Below are 20,324 nucleotides of genomic sequence, written 5' to 3'. Positions count from 1 at the left end.
ATCATACCGCTCTATAGAAGGAGATCATACATACTGCGCACAACGACATCACATTATATAGGATGACATCATACCGCTCTATAGAAGGAGATCATACATACTGCGCACAACGACATCACATTATATAGGATGACATCATACTGCTCTATAGAAGGAGATCATACATACTGTGCACAGCGACATCACATTATATAGGATGACATCATACCGCTCTATAGAAGGAGATCATACATACTGTGCACAACGACATCACATTATATAGGATGACATCATACTGCTCTATAGAAGGAGATCATACATACTGTGCACAACGCCATCACATTATATAGGATGACATCATACTGCTCTATAGAAGGAGATCATACATACTGTGCACAACGCCATCACATTATATAGGATGACATCATACTGCTCTATAGAAGGAGATCATACATACTGCGCACAACGACATCACATTATATAGGATGACATCATACTGCTCTATAGAAGGAGATCATACATACTGTGCACAGCGACATCACATTATATAGGATGACATCATACCGCTCTATAGAAGGAGATCATACATACTGTGCACAACGACATCACATTATATAGGATGACATCATACCGCTTTATAGAAGGAGATCATACATACTGCGCACAACGACATCACATTATATAGGATGACATCATACCGCTCTATAGAAGGAGATCATACATACTGTGCACAACGCCATCACATTATATAGGATGACATCATACCGCTTTATAGAAGGAGATCATACATACTGCGCACAACGCCATCACATTATATAGGATGACATCATACCGCTCTATAGAAGGAGATCATACATACTGTGCACGACGACATCACATTATATAGGATGACATCATACTGCTCTATAGAAGGAGATCATACATACTGTGCACGACGACATCACATTATATAGGATGACATCATACTGCTCTATAGAAGGAGATCATACATACTGCGCACAACGACATCACATTATATAGGATGACATCATACCGCTCTATAGAAGGAGATCATACATACTGCGCACAACGACATCACATTATATAGGATGACATCATACCGCTCTATAGAAGGAGATCATACATACTGTGCACAACGACATCACATTATATAGGATGACATCATACTGCTCTATAGAAGGAGATCATACATACTGCGCACAATGACATCACATTATATAGGATGACATCATACCGCTCTATAGAAGGAGATCATACATACTGTGCACAACGCCATCACATTATATAGGATGACAATATACCGCTCTATAGAAGGAGATCATACATACTGTGCACAACGACATCACATTATATAGGATGACATCATACCGCTCTATAGAAGGAGATCATACATACTGTGCACAACGACATCACATTATATAGGATGACATCATACTGCTCTATAGAAGGAGATCATACATACTGTGCACAACGCCATCACATTATATAGGATGACATCATACTGCTCTATAGAAGGAGATCATACATACTGTGCACAACGCCATCACATTATATAGGATGACATCATACCGCTCTATAGAAGGAGATCATACATACTGTGCACAGCGACATCACATTATATAGGATGACATCATACCGCTCTATAGAAGGAGATCATACATACTGTGCACAAAGACATCACATTATATAGGATGACATCATACTGTTCTATAGAAGGAGATCATACATACTGTGCACAACGACATCACATTATATAGGATGACATCATACCGCTCTATAGAAGGAGATCATACATACTGTGCACAACGACATCACATTATATAGGATGACATCATACTGCTCTATAGAAGGAGATCATACATACTGTGCACAACGACATCACATTATATAGGATGACATCATACCGCTCTATAGAAGGAGATCATACATACTGTGCACAACGACATCACATTATATAGGATGACATTATACCGCTCTATAGAAGGAGATCATACATACTGTGCACAACGACATCACATTATATAGGATGACATCATACTGCTCTATAGAAGGAGATCATACATACTGTGCACAACGACATCACATTATATAGGATGACATCATACTGCTCTATAGAAGGAGATCATACATACTGTGCACAACGCCATCACATTATATAGGATGACATCATACTGCTCTATAGAAGGAGATCATACATACTGTGCACAACGACATCACATTATATAGGATGACATCATACTGCTCTATAGAAGGAGATCATACATACTGTGCACAACGACATCACATTATATAGGATGACATCATACTGCTCTATAGAAGGAGATCATACATACTGCGCACAACGACATCACATTATATAGGATGACATCATACTGCTCTATAGAAGGAGATCATACATACTGCGCACAACGACATCACATTATATAGGATGACATCATACCGCTCTATAGAAGGAGATCATACATACTGCGCATAGCGACATCACATTATATAGGATGACATCATACCGCTCTATAGAAGGAGATCATACATACTGTGCACAACGCCATCACATTATATAGGATGACATCATACGCTCTATAGAAGGAGATCATACATACTGCGCACAACGACATCACATTATATAGGATGACATCATACGCTCTATAGAAGGAGATCATACATACTGCGCACAACGACATCACATTATATAGGATGACATTATACCGCTCTATAGAAGGAGATCATACATACTGTGCACAACGACATCACATTATATAGGATGACATCATACGCTCTATAGAAGGAGATCATACATACTGCGCACAACGACATCACATTATATAGGATGACATTATACCGCTCTATAGAAGGAGATCATACATACTGTGCACAACGACATCACATTATATAGGATGACATCATACCGCTCTATAGAAGGAGATCATACATACTGTGCACAACGACATCACATTATATAGGATGACATCATACTGCTCTATAGAAGGAGATCATACATACTGCGCACAACGACATCACATTATATAGGATGACATCATACTGCTCTATAGAAGGAGATCATACATACTGCGCACAACGACATCACATTATATAGGATGACATCATACCGCTCTGTAGAAGGAGATCATACATACTGCGCACAACGACATCACATTATATAGGATGACATCATACCGCTCTATAGAAGGAGATCATACATACTGTGCACAACGACATCACATTATATAGGATGACATCATACCGCTCTATAGAGGGAGATCATACATACTGCGCACAACGCCATCACATTATATAGGATGACATCATACCGCTCTATAGAAGGAGATCATATATACTGCGCACAACGACATCACATTATATAGGATGACATCATACCGCTCTATAGAAGGAGATCACACATACTGCGCACAACGACATCACATTATATAGGATGACATCATACTGCTCTATAGAAGGAGATCATACATACTGTGCACAACGACATCACATTATATAGGATGACATCATACCGCTCTATAGAAGGAGATCATACATACTGCGCACAACGACATCACATTATATAGGATGACATCATACCGCTCTATAGAAGGAGATCATATATACTGCGCACAACGACATCACATTATATAGGATGACATCATACCGCTCTATAGAAGGAGATCATACATACTGTGCACAGCGACATCACATTATATAGGATGACATCATACCGCTCTATAGAAGGAGATCATACATACTGCGCACAACGACATCACATTATATAGGATGACATCATACCGCTCTATAGAAGGAGATCATACATACTGTGCACGACGACATCACATTATATAGGATGACATCATACCGCTCTATAGAAGGAGATCATACATACTGTGCACGACGACATCACATTATATAGGATGACATCATACCGCTCTATAGAAGGAGATCATACATACTGTGCACGACGACATCACATTATATAGGATGACATCATACCGCTCTATAGAAGGAGATCATACATACTGCGCACAACGCCATCACATTATATAGGATGACATCATACTGCTCTATAGAAGGAGATCATACATACTGCGCACAATGACATCACATTATATAGGATGACATCATACTGCTCTATAGAAGGAGATCATACATACTGCGCACAACGACATCACATTATATAGGATGACATCATACTGCTCTATAGAAGGAGATCATACATACTGCGCACAACGACATCACATTATATAGGATGACATCATACTGCTCTATAGAAGGAGATCATACATACTGTGCACAACGCCATCACATTATATAGGATGACATCATACCGCTCTATAGAAGGAGATCATACATATTGCGCACAACGACATCACATTATATAGGATGACATCATACCGCTTTATAGAAGGAGATCATACATACTATGCACAACGCCATCACATTATATAGGATGACATCATACCGCTCTATAGAAGGAGATCATACATACTGCGCACAACGACATCACATTATATAGGATGACATCATACCGCTCTATAGAAGGAGATCATACATACTGCGCACAACGACATCACATTATATAGGATGACATCATACTGCTCTATAGAAGGAGATCATACATACTGCGCACAACGACATCACATTATATAGGATGACATCATACTGCTTTATAGAAGGAGATCATACATACTGTGCACAACGACATCACATTATATAGGATGACATCATACCGCTCTATAGAAGGAGATCATACATACTGCGCACAACGACATCACATTATATAGGATGACATCATACTGCTTTATAGAAGGAGATCATACATACTGTGCACAACGACATCACATTATATAGGATGACATCATACCGCTCTATAGAAGGAGATCATACATACTATGCACAACGACATCACATTATATAGGATGACATCATACCGCTCTATAGAAGGAGATCATACATACTGCGCACAACGACATCACATTATATAGGATGACATCATACTGCTCTATAGAAGGAGATCATACATACTGTGCACAATGACATCACATTATATAGGATGACATCATATTGCTCTATAGAAGGAGATCATACATACTATGCACAACGACATCACATTATATAGGATGACATCATACCGCTCTATAGAAGGAGATCATACATACTGTGCACAACGCCATCACATTATATAGGATGACATCATACTGCTTTATAGAAGGAGATCATACATACTGCGCACAACGACATCACATTATATAGGATGACATCATACTGCTTTATAGAAGGAGATCATACATACTGTGCACAATGACATCACATTATATAGGATGACATCATACCGCTCTATAGAAGGAGATCATACATACTGCGCACAATGACATCACATTATATAGGATGACATCATACCGCTCTATAGAAGGAGATCATACATACTGCGCACAACGACATCACATTATATAGGATGACATCATACCGCTCTATAGAAGGAGATCATACATACTGTGCACAACGACATCACATTATATAGGATGACATCATACCGCTCTATAGAAGGAGATCATACATACTGCGCACAACGACATCACATTATATAGGATGACATCATACCGCTCTATAGAAGGAGATCATACATACTGTGCACGACGACATCACATGATATAGGATGACATCATACTGCTCTATAGAAGGAGATCATACATACTGCGCACAATGACATCACATTATATAGGATGACATCATACTGCTCTATAGAAGGAGATCATACATACTGTGCACAACGCCATCACATTATATAGGATGACATCATACCGCTCTATAGAAGGAGATCATACATACTATGCACAACGACATCACATTATATAGGATGACATCATACCGCTCTATAGAATGAGATCATACATACTGCGCACAACGCCATCACATTATATAGGATGACATCATACCGCTCTATAGAAGGAGATCATACATACTGTGCACAACGACATCACATTATATAGGATGACATCATACTGCTCTATAGAAGGAGATCATACATACTGCGCACAACGCCATCACATTATATAGGATGACATCATACCGCTCTATAGAAGGAGATCATACATACTGTGCACAACGACATCACATTATATAGGATGACATCATACTGCTCTATAGAAGGAGATCATACATACTGCGCACAACGCCATCACATTATATAGGATGACATCATACCGCTCTATAGAAGGAGATCATACATACTGTGCACACAATGACATCACATTATATAGGATGACATCATACCGCTCTATAGAAGGAGATCATACATACTGCGCACAACGCCATCACATTAAATAGGATGACATCATACTGCTCTATAGAAGGAGATCATACATACTGTGCACACAATGACATCACATTATATAGGATGACATCATACCGCTCTATAGAAGGAGATCATACATACTGCGCACAACGACAGCACATTATATAGGATGACATCATACTGCTCTATAGAAGGAGATCATACATACTGTACACGACGACATCACATTATATAGGATGACATCATACCGCTCTATAGAAGGAGATCATACATACTGCGCACGACAGCACATTATATAGGATGACATCATACCGCTCTATAGAAGGAGATCATACATACTGTGCACAACGACATCACATTATATAGGATGACATCATACCGCTCTATAGAAGGAGATCATACATACTGAGCACAATGACATCACATTATATAGGATGACATCATACCGCTCTATAGAAGGAGATCATACATACTGTGCACAATGACATCACATTATATAGGATGACATCATACTGCTCTATAGAAGGAGATCATACATACTGTGCACAACGACATCACATTATATAAGATGACATCATACTGCTCTATAGAAGGAGATCATACATACTGCGCACAACGACATCACATTATATAGGATGACATCATACTGCTCTATAGAAGGTGATCATACATACTGTGCACAATGACATCACATTATATAGGATGACATCATACTGCTCTATAGAAGGAGATCATACATACTGCGCACAACGACATCACATTATATAGGATGACATCATACCGCTCTATAGAAGGAGATCATACATACTGTGCACAATGACATCACATTATATAGGATGACATCATACTGCTCTATAGAAGGAGATCATACATACTGTGCACAACGACATCACATTATATAGGATGACATCATACTGCTCTATAGAAGGAGATCATACATACTGCGCACAACGACATCACATTATATAGGATGACATCATAATGCTTTATAGAAGGAGATCATACATACTGTGCACAACGCCATCACATTATATAGGATGACATCATACTGCTCTATAGAAGGAGATCATCCATACTGTGCACAACGCCATCACATTATATAGGATGACATCATACTGCTCTATAGAAGGAGATCATACATACTGTGCACAATGACATCACATTATATAGGATGACATCATACTGCTCTATAGAAGGAGATCATACATACTGTGCACAACGCCATCACATTATATAGGATGACATCATACTGCTCTATAGAAGGAGATCATACATACTGTGCACAATGACATCACATTATATAGGATGACATCATACTGCTCTATAGAAGGAGATCATACATACTGTGCACAACGACATCACATTATATAGGATGACATCATACTGCTTTATAGAAGGAGATCATACATACTGCGCACAACGACATCACATTATATAGGATGACATCATACTGCTCTATAGAAGGAGATCATACATACTGTGCACAACGACATCACATTATATAGGATGACATCATACTGCTCTATAGAAGGAGATCATACATACTGCGCACAACGACATCACATTATATAGGATGACATCATACCGCTCTATAGAAGGAGATCATACATACTTTGCACAACGACATCACATTATATAGGATGACATCATACCGCTCTATAGAAGGAGATCATACATACTGCGCATAGCGACATCACATTATATAGGATGACATCATACTGCTCTATAGAAGGAGATCATACATACTATGCACAACGCCATCACATTATATAGGATGACATCATACTGCTCTATAGAAGGAGATCATACATACTGCGCACAACGACATCACATTATATAGGATGACATCATACTGCTCTATAGAAGGAGATCATACATACTATGCACAACGCCATCACATTATATAGGATGACATCATACTGCTCTATAGAAGGAGATCATACATACTGCGCACAACGACATCACATTATATAGGATGACATCATACCGCTCTATAGAAGGAGATCATACATACTGTGCACAACGCCATCACATTATATAGGATGACATCATACTGCTCTATAGAAGGAGATCATACATACTGCGCACAACGACATCACATTATATAGGATGACATCATACCGCTCTATAGAAGGAGATCATACATACTTTGCACAACGACATCACATTATATAGGATGACATCATACCGCTCTATAGAAGGAGATCATACATACTGCGCATAGCGACATCACATTATATAGGATGACATCATACTGCTCTATAGAAGGAGATCATACATACTATGCACAACGCCATCACATTATATAGGATGACATCATACTGCTCTATAGAAGGAGATCATACATACTGTGCACAGCGACATCACATTATATAGGATGACATCATACTGCTCTATAGAAGGAGATCATACATACTGTGCACAGCGACATCACATTATATAGGATGACATCATACCGCTCTATAGAAGGAGATCATACATACTGTGCACAGCGACATCACATTATATAGGATGACATCATACAGCTCTATAGAAGGAGATCATACATACTGCGCACAACGACATCACATTATATAGGATGACATCATACTGCTCTATAGAAGGAGATCATACATACTGTGCACAACGCCATCACATTATATAGGATGACATCATACCGCTCTATAGAAGGAGATCATACATACTGCGCACAGCGACATCACATTATATAGGATGACATCATACCGCTCTATAGAAGGAGATCATACATACTGCGCACAACGACATCACATTATATAGGATGACATCATACTGCTCTATAGAAGGAGATCATACATACTGCGCACAACGCCATCACATTATATAGGATGACATCATACAGCTCTATAGAAGGAGATCATACATACTGCGCACAACGACATCACATTATATAGGATGACATCCTACTGCTCTATAGAAGGAGATCATACATACTGCGCACAACGACATCACATTATATAGGATGACATCATACTGCTCTATAGAAGGAGATCATACATACTGTGCACAGCGACATCACATTATATAGGATGACATCATACTGCTCTATAGAAGGAGATCATACATACTGCGCACAACGACATCACATTATATAGGATGACATCATACTGCTCTATAGAAGGAGATCATACATACTGCGCACAACGCCATCACATTATATAGGATGACATCATACAGCTCTATAGAAGGAGATCATACATACTGTGCACAACGACATCACATTATATAGGATGACATCATACCGCTCTATAGAAGGAGATCATACATACTGCGCACAACGACATCACATTATATAGGATGACATCCTACTGCTCTATAGAAGGAGATCATACATACTGCGCACAACGACATCACTTTATATAGGATGACATCATACTGCTCTATAGAAGGAGATCATACATACTGTGCACAGCGACATCACATTATATAGGATGACATCATACCGCTCTATAGAAGGAGATCATACATACTGTGCACAACGACATCACATTATATAGGATGACATCATACCGCTCTCTAGAAGGAGATCATACATACTGTGCACAACGCCATCACATTATATAGGATGACATCATACTGCTCTATAGAAGGAGATCATACATACTGCGCACAACGACATCACATTATATAGGATGACATCATACCGCTCTATAGAAGGAGATCATACATACTGTGCACAACGCCATCACATTATATAGGATGACATCATACTGCTCTATAGAAGGAGATCATACATACTGCACACAGCGACATCACATTATATAGGATGACATCATACCGCTCTATAGAAGGAGATCATACATACTGCGCACAACGACATCACATTATATAGGATGACATCATACTGCTCTATAGAAGGAGATCATACATACTGCGCACAACGACATCACATTATATAGGATGACATCATACTGCTCTATAGAAGGAGATCATACATACTGTGCACAACGCCATCACATTATATAGGATGACATCATACCGCTCTATAGAAGGAGATCATACATACTGTGCACAACGCCATCACATTATATAGGATGACATCATACTGCTCTATAGAAGGAGATCATACATACTGCGCACAGCGACATCACATTATATAGGATGACATCATACCGCTCTATAGAAGGAGATCATACATACTGCGCACAACGACATCACATTATATAGGATGACATCATACTGCTCTATAGAAGGAGATCATACATACTGCGCACAACGACATCACATTATATAGGATGACATCATACCGCTCTATAGAAGGAGATCATACATACTGCGCACAACGACATCACATTATATAGGATGACATCATACAGCTCTATAGAAGGAGATCATACATACTGCGCACAACGACATCACATTATATAGGATGACATCATACTGCTCTATAGAAGGAGATCATACATACTGCGCACAACGACATCACATTATATAGGATGACATCATACCGCTCTATAGAAGGAGATCATACATACTGCGCACAACGACATCACATTATATAGGATGACATCATACTGGTCTATAGAAGGAGATCATACATACTGCGCACAACGACATCACATTATATAGGATGACATCATACTGGTCTATAGAAGGAGATCATACATACTGCGCACAACGACATCACATTATATAGGATGACATCATACTGGTCTATAGAAGGAGATCATACATACTGCGCACAACGACATCACATTATATAGGATGACATCATACTGGTCTATAGAAGGAGATCATACATACTGTGCACAACGACATCACATTATATAGGATGACATCATACTGGTCTATAGAAGGAGATCATACATACTGCGCACAACGACATCACATTATATAGGATGACATCATACCGCTCTATAGAAGGAGATCATACATACTGTGCACAACGACATCACATTATATAGGATGACATCATACTGCTCTATAGAAGGAGATCATACATACTGCGCACAACGCCATCACATTATATAGGATGACATCATACTGCTCTATAGAAGGAGATCATACATACTGCGCACAACAACATCACATTATATAGGATGACATCATACCGCTCTATAGAAGGAGATCATACATACTGCGCACAACGACATCACATTATATAGGATGACATCATACAGCTCTATAGAAGGAGATCATACATACTGCGCACAACGACATCACATTATATAGGATGACATCATACTGGTCTATAGAAGGAGATCATACATACTGCGCACAACGACATCACATTATATAGGATGACATCATACCGCTCTATAGAAGGAGATCATACATACTGTGCACAACGACATCACATTATATAGGATGACATCATACTGCTCTATAGAAAGAGATCATACATACTGCGCACAACGCCATCACATTATATAGGATGACATCATACTGCTCTATAGAAGGAGATCATACATACTGCGCACAACGCCATCACATTATATAGGATGACATCATACTGCTCTATAGAAGGAGATCATACATACTGCGCACAACGACATCACATTATATAGGATGACATCATACCGCTCTATAGAAGGAGATCATACATACTGCGCACAACGACATCACATTATATAGGATGACATCATACTGCTCTATAGAAGGAGATCATACATACTGTGCACAACGCCATCACATTATATAGGATGACATCATACTGCTCTATAGAAGGAGATCATACATACTGTGCACAACGCCATCACATTATATAGGATGACATCATACTGCTCTATAGAAGGAGATCATACATACTGTGCACAACGCCATCACATTATATAGTATGACATCATACTGCTCTATAGAAGGAGATCATACATACTGTGCACAACGCCATCACATTATATAGTATGACATCATACTGCTCTATAGAAGGAGATCATACATACTGTGCACAACGCCATCACATTATATAGGATGACATCATACCGCTCTATAGAAGGAGATCATACATACTGTGCACAACGCCATCACATTATATAGGATGACATCATACCGCTCTATAGAAGGAGATCATACATACTGCGCACAACGACATCACATTATATAGGATGACATCATACCGCTCTATAGAAGGAGATCATACATACTGCGCACAACGACATCACATTATATAGGATGACATCATACCGCTCTATAGAAGGAGATCATACATACTGTGCACAACGACATCACATTATATAGGATGACATCATACTGCTCTATAGAAGGAGATCATACATACTGCGCACAACGACATCACATTATATAGGATGACATCATACTGCTCTATAGAAGGAGATCATACATACTGTGCACAACGACATCACATTATATAGGATGACATCATACTGCTCTATAGAAGGAGATCATACATACTGCGCACAACGACATCACATTATATAGGATGACATCATTCTGCTCTATAGAAGGAGATCATACATACTGTGCACAACGACATCACATTATATAGGATGACATCATACCGCTCTATAGAAGGAGATCATACATACTGCGCACAACGACATCACATTATATAGGATGACATCATTCTGCTCTATAGAAGGAGATCATACATACTGTGCACAACGACATCACATTATATAGGATGACATCATACTGCTCTATAGAAGGAGATCATACATACTGCGCACAACGACATCACATTATATAGGATGACATCATTCTGCTCTATAGAAGGAGATCATACATACTGTGCACAACGACATCACATTATATAGGATGACATCATTCTGCTCTATAGAAGGAGATCATACATACTGCGCACAACGACATCACATTATATAGGATGACATCATTCTGCTCTATAGAAGGAGATCATACATACTGTGCACAACGACATCACATTATATAGGATGACATCATTCTGCTCTATAGAAGGAGATCATACATACTGTGCACAACGACATCACATTATATAGGATGACATCATACCGCTCTATAGAAGGAGATCATACATACTGTGCACAACGCCATCACATTATATAGGATGACATCATACCGCTCTATAGAAGGAGATCATACATACTGTGCACAACGACATCACATTATATAGGATGACATCATACCGCTCTATAGAAGGAGATCATACATACTGTGCACAACGACATCACATTATATAGGATGACATCATACCGCTCTATAGAAGGAGATCATACATACTGTGCACAACGCCATCACATTATATAGGATGACATCATACCGCTCTATAGAAGGAGATCATAGATACTGCGCACAACGACATCACATTATATAGGATGACATCATACTGCTCTATATAAGATCATACATACTATGCATGATGACATCACTGGGACATTAGACACTGATAAACTCTATGTAGTTACAGTATATATACAGAACGCAGGGCACCCCCACCCTTAATTCACTTATAGTCGGTGACAAATGTCCTGAGACTGACACATATTTTGCTTTTCACATCTTCAGTGTTTTTTGCTCTTTTCTATCGTTACTGACGGACAACTCTAAACATTCCAGAACTTGTCACACGTTATTGATAAATCCATGACGTTTCTGTGACGTCTCGATATTCCCGGCAGCGCTGCCCCTTATTCTCCAGACTTCTGCCCCTTATTCTCCAGACTTCTGCCCCTTATTCTCCAGACTTCTGCCCCTTATTCTCCAGACTTCTGCCCCTTATTCTCCACACTTCTGCCCCTTATTCTCCAGACTTCTGCCCCTTATTCTCCAGACTTCTGCCCCTTATTCTCCAGACTTCTGCCTTTCCCCCGGCAGCTGGATATCGACTTCTGGGCAGATCCTGACTGATGGCCGCCCGTTCTTGTCTCATCAGGGCTTGGAGTTATCACAACTTCTGTGGTTTTATCACTCTTTGAGGATTGACCGCAGGTTCTCACTGGGATGAGATCTGGGGAGTTTCCTGACCATGGACCTAAAATGTCAATGTTTTCGATCACTTTTCACAGTCTCTATTGTGTTGTTCATCACCACATTGTCCTGGATGATGGGAGAAGTTGCTCTTGGAGGAGGTTTATCCAGTGATCTTAGGCAAAAATGGGAGTGAGCCCCGTCCATGGATGAAAAGCCCCCACAAGAGTGGTGTCAGGAGGCTTTGCTGTCAGCAGAGGCAGGACTCACGGCAGCGTCACCTTCTGTTCTCCAGACATTCTTCTAGATGTCCCAAACCCCAGAATATGTGATAACCTCCGAGCCCTGATGATACAAGAACGGGCGGCCATCAGTCAGGATCTGCCCAGAAGCCGATATCCAGCTGCCGGGGGAAAGGCAAAACTGGAGAATAAGGGGCAGAAGTCTGGAGAATAAGGGGCAGCGCTGCCGGGAATTTTGAGGTTTTACAGAAACTTTATGGATTTGTCAATAAAATGTACCAAGTTATGGCATGTTTAAAATTGTCCGTCAGTAACAATAGAGACCTCGGACTAAAGGAGTGAAAAACATTGAAGAGGCAAAATGTGAAAAACAAAATCTGGGTCAGTCTGAAAATTTTTGGCCACGATCTCCCATTGTGTTCGTAGGTCTGCTAAACCCTCCGGATACACACCAATAAACTAGAGATTATTCAGTCTGGGTTGATCTGGCCTGCGGTGTCCTGAATGTTACAGATTATAGAACCAGGTGATGGATATAATTAATTTTCCCTACAAACAGTGCAACTTCTCAAACGTTTTGCAGCTCTCCCCTTGCCGTCTGTGCATAGAACCATTGCCATGAAATCCGGTCATTCCTAATACTCGTCTCGGCTGAGGATTGGTCGGAACGTGTTACAAACTTTCACTTGGCGGAAGTATCAGGTCAGGACGGCCTGTCCGCTCCTTCACTATATTAATAGTCTCGTTCACTGACAGCAAACAGATTATGAAAATGGAGAAGTGTGACATTTTTTTTTACCACTTTCTTATAAAAAAAAAAAAAAAATCTAAATTTTTTGCAGGTTTCTTAATAAAAAAAAAAAAAATCTCCCCAAACTTTTCCATCTGCAGCAGCAAGAACAATCACGTTATGGGCCGGATAATGATGGGGAAATATTACAAGACTTTTCTCCTTGCAGTCACTTCACCCTCCCCCCCTGATCATGAGACGGATGTGGATATATTATATCTCCTGTGACCTTACAGTTATTAGGGAGAACATGCCACCCTCCCTCTGTGGGATTCATGGCCACAGGGGCGCCTTACCTTAGTGTCATCTTCAGTGTTCCGGCCGGATGCAGGAAAGGAGATTACTGCAAAAAAAAAAACAAGCTATGGCACTGAGAAATAATAATGGAAGCAAAAATGTGTAAGGAGGGCAGGTTGCATGGAAAATAACCAGATTGTCCTCTACCTTTCCACCTAGTCCTAACTAAATCATTGCATGTACTGGTCACCCTCTTTCTTTGGAGGGGAGGTAAGAGGAGAACGTGTCTTAGACATGGACCCCTATAGCAGCTGTAATGCTTAGAAATCAGAAAACATCAGCGGCACATAATCCTGCTGATGTGACCTGAGCTGTAGTCTGACTGTTCCACAATGAGGGGCAGAAATTCAGTTCATTACCCTCGCCAATTACCCAAAATCCCTGGTTGAGTTGGGGAATTAACCCCCAGCACCCAATGGTGCCCTAATCATTCCAAGGTATACTTCTGGGCCTGCAAGTATCTTCTTAGATGAAGACTGAAGATGCGCAGCCCCTTGTGAGCAATGATTCCTAACCACAGGGAAATGTAACCAAGAGCACTGGAAACTGACATTACAGATACCTTCTATAATATTCTATCCGATTCCACAGTCCAGGAAAAGCAACATATTACATGTAACACACGGGGAGGCTGCAGAAGCCCCAATAGAAGAAAGAACAAGATATGAAGGATAAAACAAAGGCAGGAGGAGAAGAATGGAGGCTGGGCAGATGGTGCAGTGACCTTGCTGTATACTCCAGTTGGGATCGAAGTTTTTGGGGTTTTGCAGGAGAATCTGTGCCCGCAGCCAAGCAAACGGTCCCAGCCTAATCCTACTAATCAGCGTCTGTGCCGGGTCATCTCAAGGAGGTCTCTAAACTTCTCCTGTCTTTGATCCGGAATCTGTCTAACTCATATGTAGGTCAAGGATGGGGGGGCATATCGTCCTAGATTTGGAGGAGACCCTTCTATACACTTCTGTCTTATCTGAAGCCCTATACCTACTCTCTTAGTTCTGAACCTGCCTTACCCATATAAACCTCATAGACCAGAATCAGTGCCAATTGTACCCCTAAATAGACGCTGTCCTTGGTGCTGATCCGATCTTGCCCTCTAGCCCCTGCCCTTGACACTAAACCTGCTCATAGGACTCTGCTGTCCTTGGTGCTGACCCTGCATTGCTTATAGGGTTCTGCTGTCCTTGGTGCTGAAAGGACAGACGCTGCAGAACAACCCGGCAACAGATCCCCCCCATTACCCCTCTTACCTTGCACTGCACACAGGGCTATAGATAACACCCCAATATAGAGCATTGTCAGCTGGGGAGAGCTGGACGCAGTCAGGGGTGATGATGGGTGTTATATCCTTTTGTTTCACAGCCCTGGTCCTGGATAGAAATAAAATGGATAAATAGCAGATAGGAAGCAGCTGCCACAATGCCAGGAGGCTGCAGATTAGAGGCTGCACATATGGGTTTAATGGGATTAGTGGTACCTGCCTGCCTGGCTTTCTCCAGATACTGAGCACTGCAGCAGAGTCTACTCTATATATGCCAGACCCAGTGGAAGTGATGTCACAGCATCCTCCCCCACCCTACCTGGTGCTGAGGATGGAGGGGGTCAGCTGTATACTGGGGGAGGGGGTTGTTATCACATCCTTATTCTGTATAGGTTGCATGGAGCCGTCAGAGGGGGAATTAATTATAAGCAAAGCTCCAGTGAACACTAAACGTTTGTATCATGTAAGCGCTCAGCTCTTAAGATGATTAAAAAGTCTAAGAAAGCATTCTCCGAGAACAGACTGCTAAATCCCGGCTTTCATGTGAAGCTTGGAAAAAGGAAAGACCAAATTGAATTGTGTCTGAGCGCAGAAGATACGTGATCCTCACCCCCTCACCTACACGTGGATTTTCAATGGAGGCCGAGCAAAATTAGATGGCACAGAGGGCCGACGAGCGATAATCAGGGTCATCATCAAAATTACAATGGGGTCTGGTCTCACATTTGTGGGTTTCCTTCCTGCTGGAATTCGTGGTGGGATGTTCACCACTGAGGCCATACATGACAGGTAGCCAAAACTGGGTCCAACCCAATGGATACCTAAGTAAATATAGCCCCTACCACCAATTATCACCATGCTGGGAGTTGTAGTCTCCCCACAGAGGAGTGTAGGAACTCTGCCTTTAACAATCCGCCTTGATTAGCTAACCATGTGTGGTCCGGGTGGCGAAGACCCCAGCAATTATGGCACGAGGAGGTTCATAAAAAGGACTTAGGAGCTCAAAGCAAAAAAAGGGCTTTTAGGGTTTGCTTGACACGACCTTACTCCGAAGCATTGGCCTATGCAGGTTCTCAGGGAAGCCTTCATGTTAGGGATGAGACCAACATGAAATGGACCCCTCTCTCCAAGAGCCCCACAGCTGCAGGATGGACGGTCCCTATAGCATGCAGAGCCCAGGAGGTTGGGGGCGTCGGACATTTAGCACATAAAGTATTACATGGCGGCCAGTTAGATCCTCCAAGGAGAGAAACACTCGTAGACTGGACGGACAATGATGCATGGATCGGCCATGGCCCTGACCCAAACACGACCGCCTGAGAGGCAGAATTCACATCAGGAGACCTGAATCAGGCCATACTTGGACTGCAAAACACGGAGTCCTGAATCCAGATTTAGTATCAGCTTTAATAAATAAATGGAAATAAGGGGAAGCAATCGAGTGATGGGTAACTGGAGGTGGGGATCCTAGCCACGTCTCTAAGTCTGATTAATGTTTCGATTCATCACCATTTTGGAGATCTTTGCTGTCTGTCTATGAATAGCACCATTATTATTTACTGGAAAAGTCCAACCTTACTGATACACTCATACTCCTATCACCCACGGGGGTGGAAGCTTAGTAATACGTTTGCACACAGATAAGGCGCCAGTCACTCTGGTACGTGTAGTGCAGCACATGTTAGCCTGTTGATCATGCACATGTATCAGTAGATAGTAAGAAGATGGACATACTGCCCATGTTTCCCCTTGATGACACATGTATTTTGACATGTGTTACTGGTGATGGTAGTCCTGTGAGAATAGCTGAAAGGCATCAGCTCCTACAAACAAACCCTGTACGTCTGTTAACCCTATTTCCGGGGCATGTGGCTGTCGGCAATCTTTCTATGATGATGCTATACACATTACAATGAAATATATCCTTGCAAGGAGAAGAGCAGAAGAACAGCACTCATCATCAGATGCCGGTATGAAGTCCTTTATTCCAGATCGGACATTCAGATGCCGCAGTTGGCTGGGGGGTGCAGGAGTGAGGAGAGGACGATGGCCATTTCGCGCACTACGCTTCTACGGGTTCAACAAATGTACTGTTCTTCTGCTCTTCTCCTTGCAAGGATACATTTTACTGGTGATAGTGTTGTGTTCAGCCCAACAGTAGGGAGAGTTGGGGTTAATGTTTGGGACTAGCCCAGAGTGGAAAGGTGTAAGGTGAAGGGACAGAGACCGTTTCCTGTCAGGACATTAGATAGGGCCCAGCGTGCAGTAAAAGCAGACCTATGGTCTGACTAGTGAGCAGAGCCGTGTGATGTAGGTGAAACTAACGTGAGTGGAAACCGAGGCAGTAGACAGCATGATCCTCAGTAAAGAGAAAGTGGAAAAGAGAGAAGTGACCGGAGATCGGAGCGACGCACTTGAGACTGATCCCGGGACAGGACGCCTAGTAGTACGGCCCTGAGTTTATAACTCGGAAGTAACGGGCCAGGATGGGACAGAGAACTTGAGATGATGAGTGCCGCAGGTGGGAGTCCAAAGCATCAGAAGCAAAGAGGCTGAGAACCAGCCATACTGGCAAACTAGTTCCATTAAGAGGGAAGAGGACAAGGAACTGCGGATTGAGAATAGGACTTTCACTTACTGGACCGTAGTATTGTGCTAGGTAGCAATAAAGATATAGGATGGAGTGAGGGAGAACCGAGCCATTCTGAGGACAGGAAGAATGTATGTCAAGATGCTCTCTCTATGTGTTAAAGGAAAATGTGAAGTATTGCCCCCGCTATCTACTCTACATAGTTCCCATTGAACTGTTCAACATCTGGTCCTGGGCTGCCGATGTCATCGTGCCGGGGCATAAGAGATGAGTACTGAGCCACGTTACCAGATAATGGCCTTTTTCAGTGATTTGTAAACCAATTTCCTTATCAGTGAATTGCACAAATGTCATTTCCACTCAGAAAACACATCCTGAGCACACAGACGCCGGCTCGTAGTAGCTGTCAGATCTGTCATGTAACAAGCAACGCACCCTGGTCAGTTGGCCATTATAGGTTTAGATATAAATAGGAATGTTAAGATTGTGCTTGCGGTCAATGAATGTTAACGATGGTGAGGAACAGGAACACTATTTCTATGGGACTGACGGAAAATGCCAAATCCAGAGCTGGGCAGTCCATTAGAAAATGAATGGAGTGGCAGTAGAATATTCCCACAGCGGCTTCATTCCAGGGGGCAGATACAAATTCCCAGTTCTGTCCCTGCGGCCGGACCCCCACGATCAACAATTATCCCCTATCCTGGGAAAACAAGTTGATCCCTTTAACTACAGTGGAAGAGCTGAATGCACGGTCTCTTCCTTTCTGCATTGTGAGCGGGGAGAAGGCGACCATTATCCTTCTGCAAAATAGAAGCAGTATCTATTCGATATTTATGGCTTATATTTTAGATACATCCTTGGAAGGTAAGACTCGCTAATACCCAAGTTTTATTGAGGTACTTGGGGTTGGTCCAATCTGACAATGTGACCCTCAGAACAAAAAAAGTTGGTGTACCCCTGGTTTACACAAACCGACCGGCGGCATTAAACGGCCGCTGATCGGTGGTCGTTTAACAGCCCATTTC

The 20,324-nt window shown here is 41.4% G+C and overlaps 1 protein-coding gene across 2 annotated transcripts in view; it reads right to left on the bottom strand.

Moving 5' to 3' along the window:
* CHGA (chromogranin A) overlaps nt 1–17,062 on the bottom strand; it is a 54,207-nt gene extending 37,145 nt beyond the window's left edge. Inside the window, exons 1-3 of one of the 2 annotated variants that reach the window (XM_073638282.1) lie at nt 16,927–17,062; nt 16,696–16,815; nt 15,448–15,494 (exon numbers count right to left, since the gene is read on the bottom strand). In XM_073638282.1, the coding sequence (XP_073494383.1) occupies nt 15,448–15,494; nt 16,696–16,741 (93 nt within the window). In that variant the 5' untranslated portion in view covers nt 16,742–16,815; nt 16,927–17,062. Of the gene's footprint in view, nt 1–15,447; nt 15,495–16,695; nt 16,816–16,922 lie in introns of both variants that reach the window. The other variant, XM_073638281.1, reaches the window with a different exon arrangement.
* Between the last annotated feature and the right edge of the window lie 3,262 nt (nt 17,063–20,324).

Source organism: Phyllobates terribilis, unplaced genomic scaffold (assembly GCF_046119375.1).
Source record: "Phyllobates terribilis strain yellow unplaced genomic scaffold, ASM4611937v1 Scaffold_7__3_contigs__length_470593459, whole genome shotgun sequence".
In the NCBI taxonomy this organism is placed as follows: domain Eukaryota; kingdom Metazoa; phylum Chordata; class Amphibia; order Anura; family Dendrobatidae; genus Phyllobates; species Phyllobates terribilis.
Note: the sequence above shows the minus strand (reverse complement) of the source record. Positions and strands in the feature narration are given on the sequence as shown.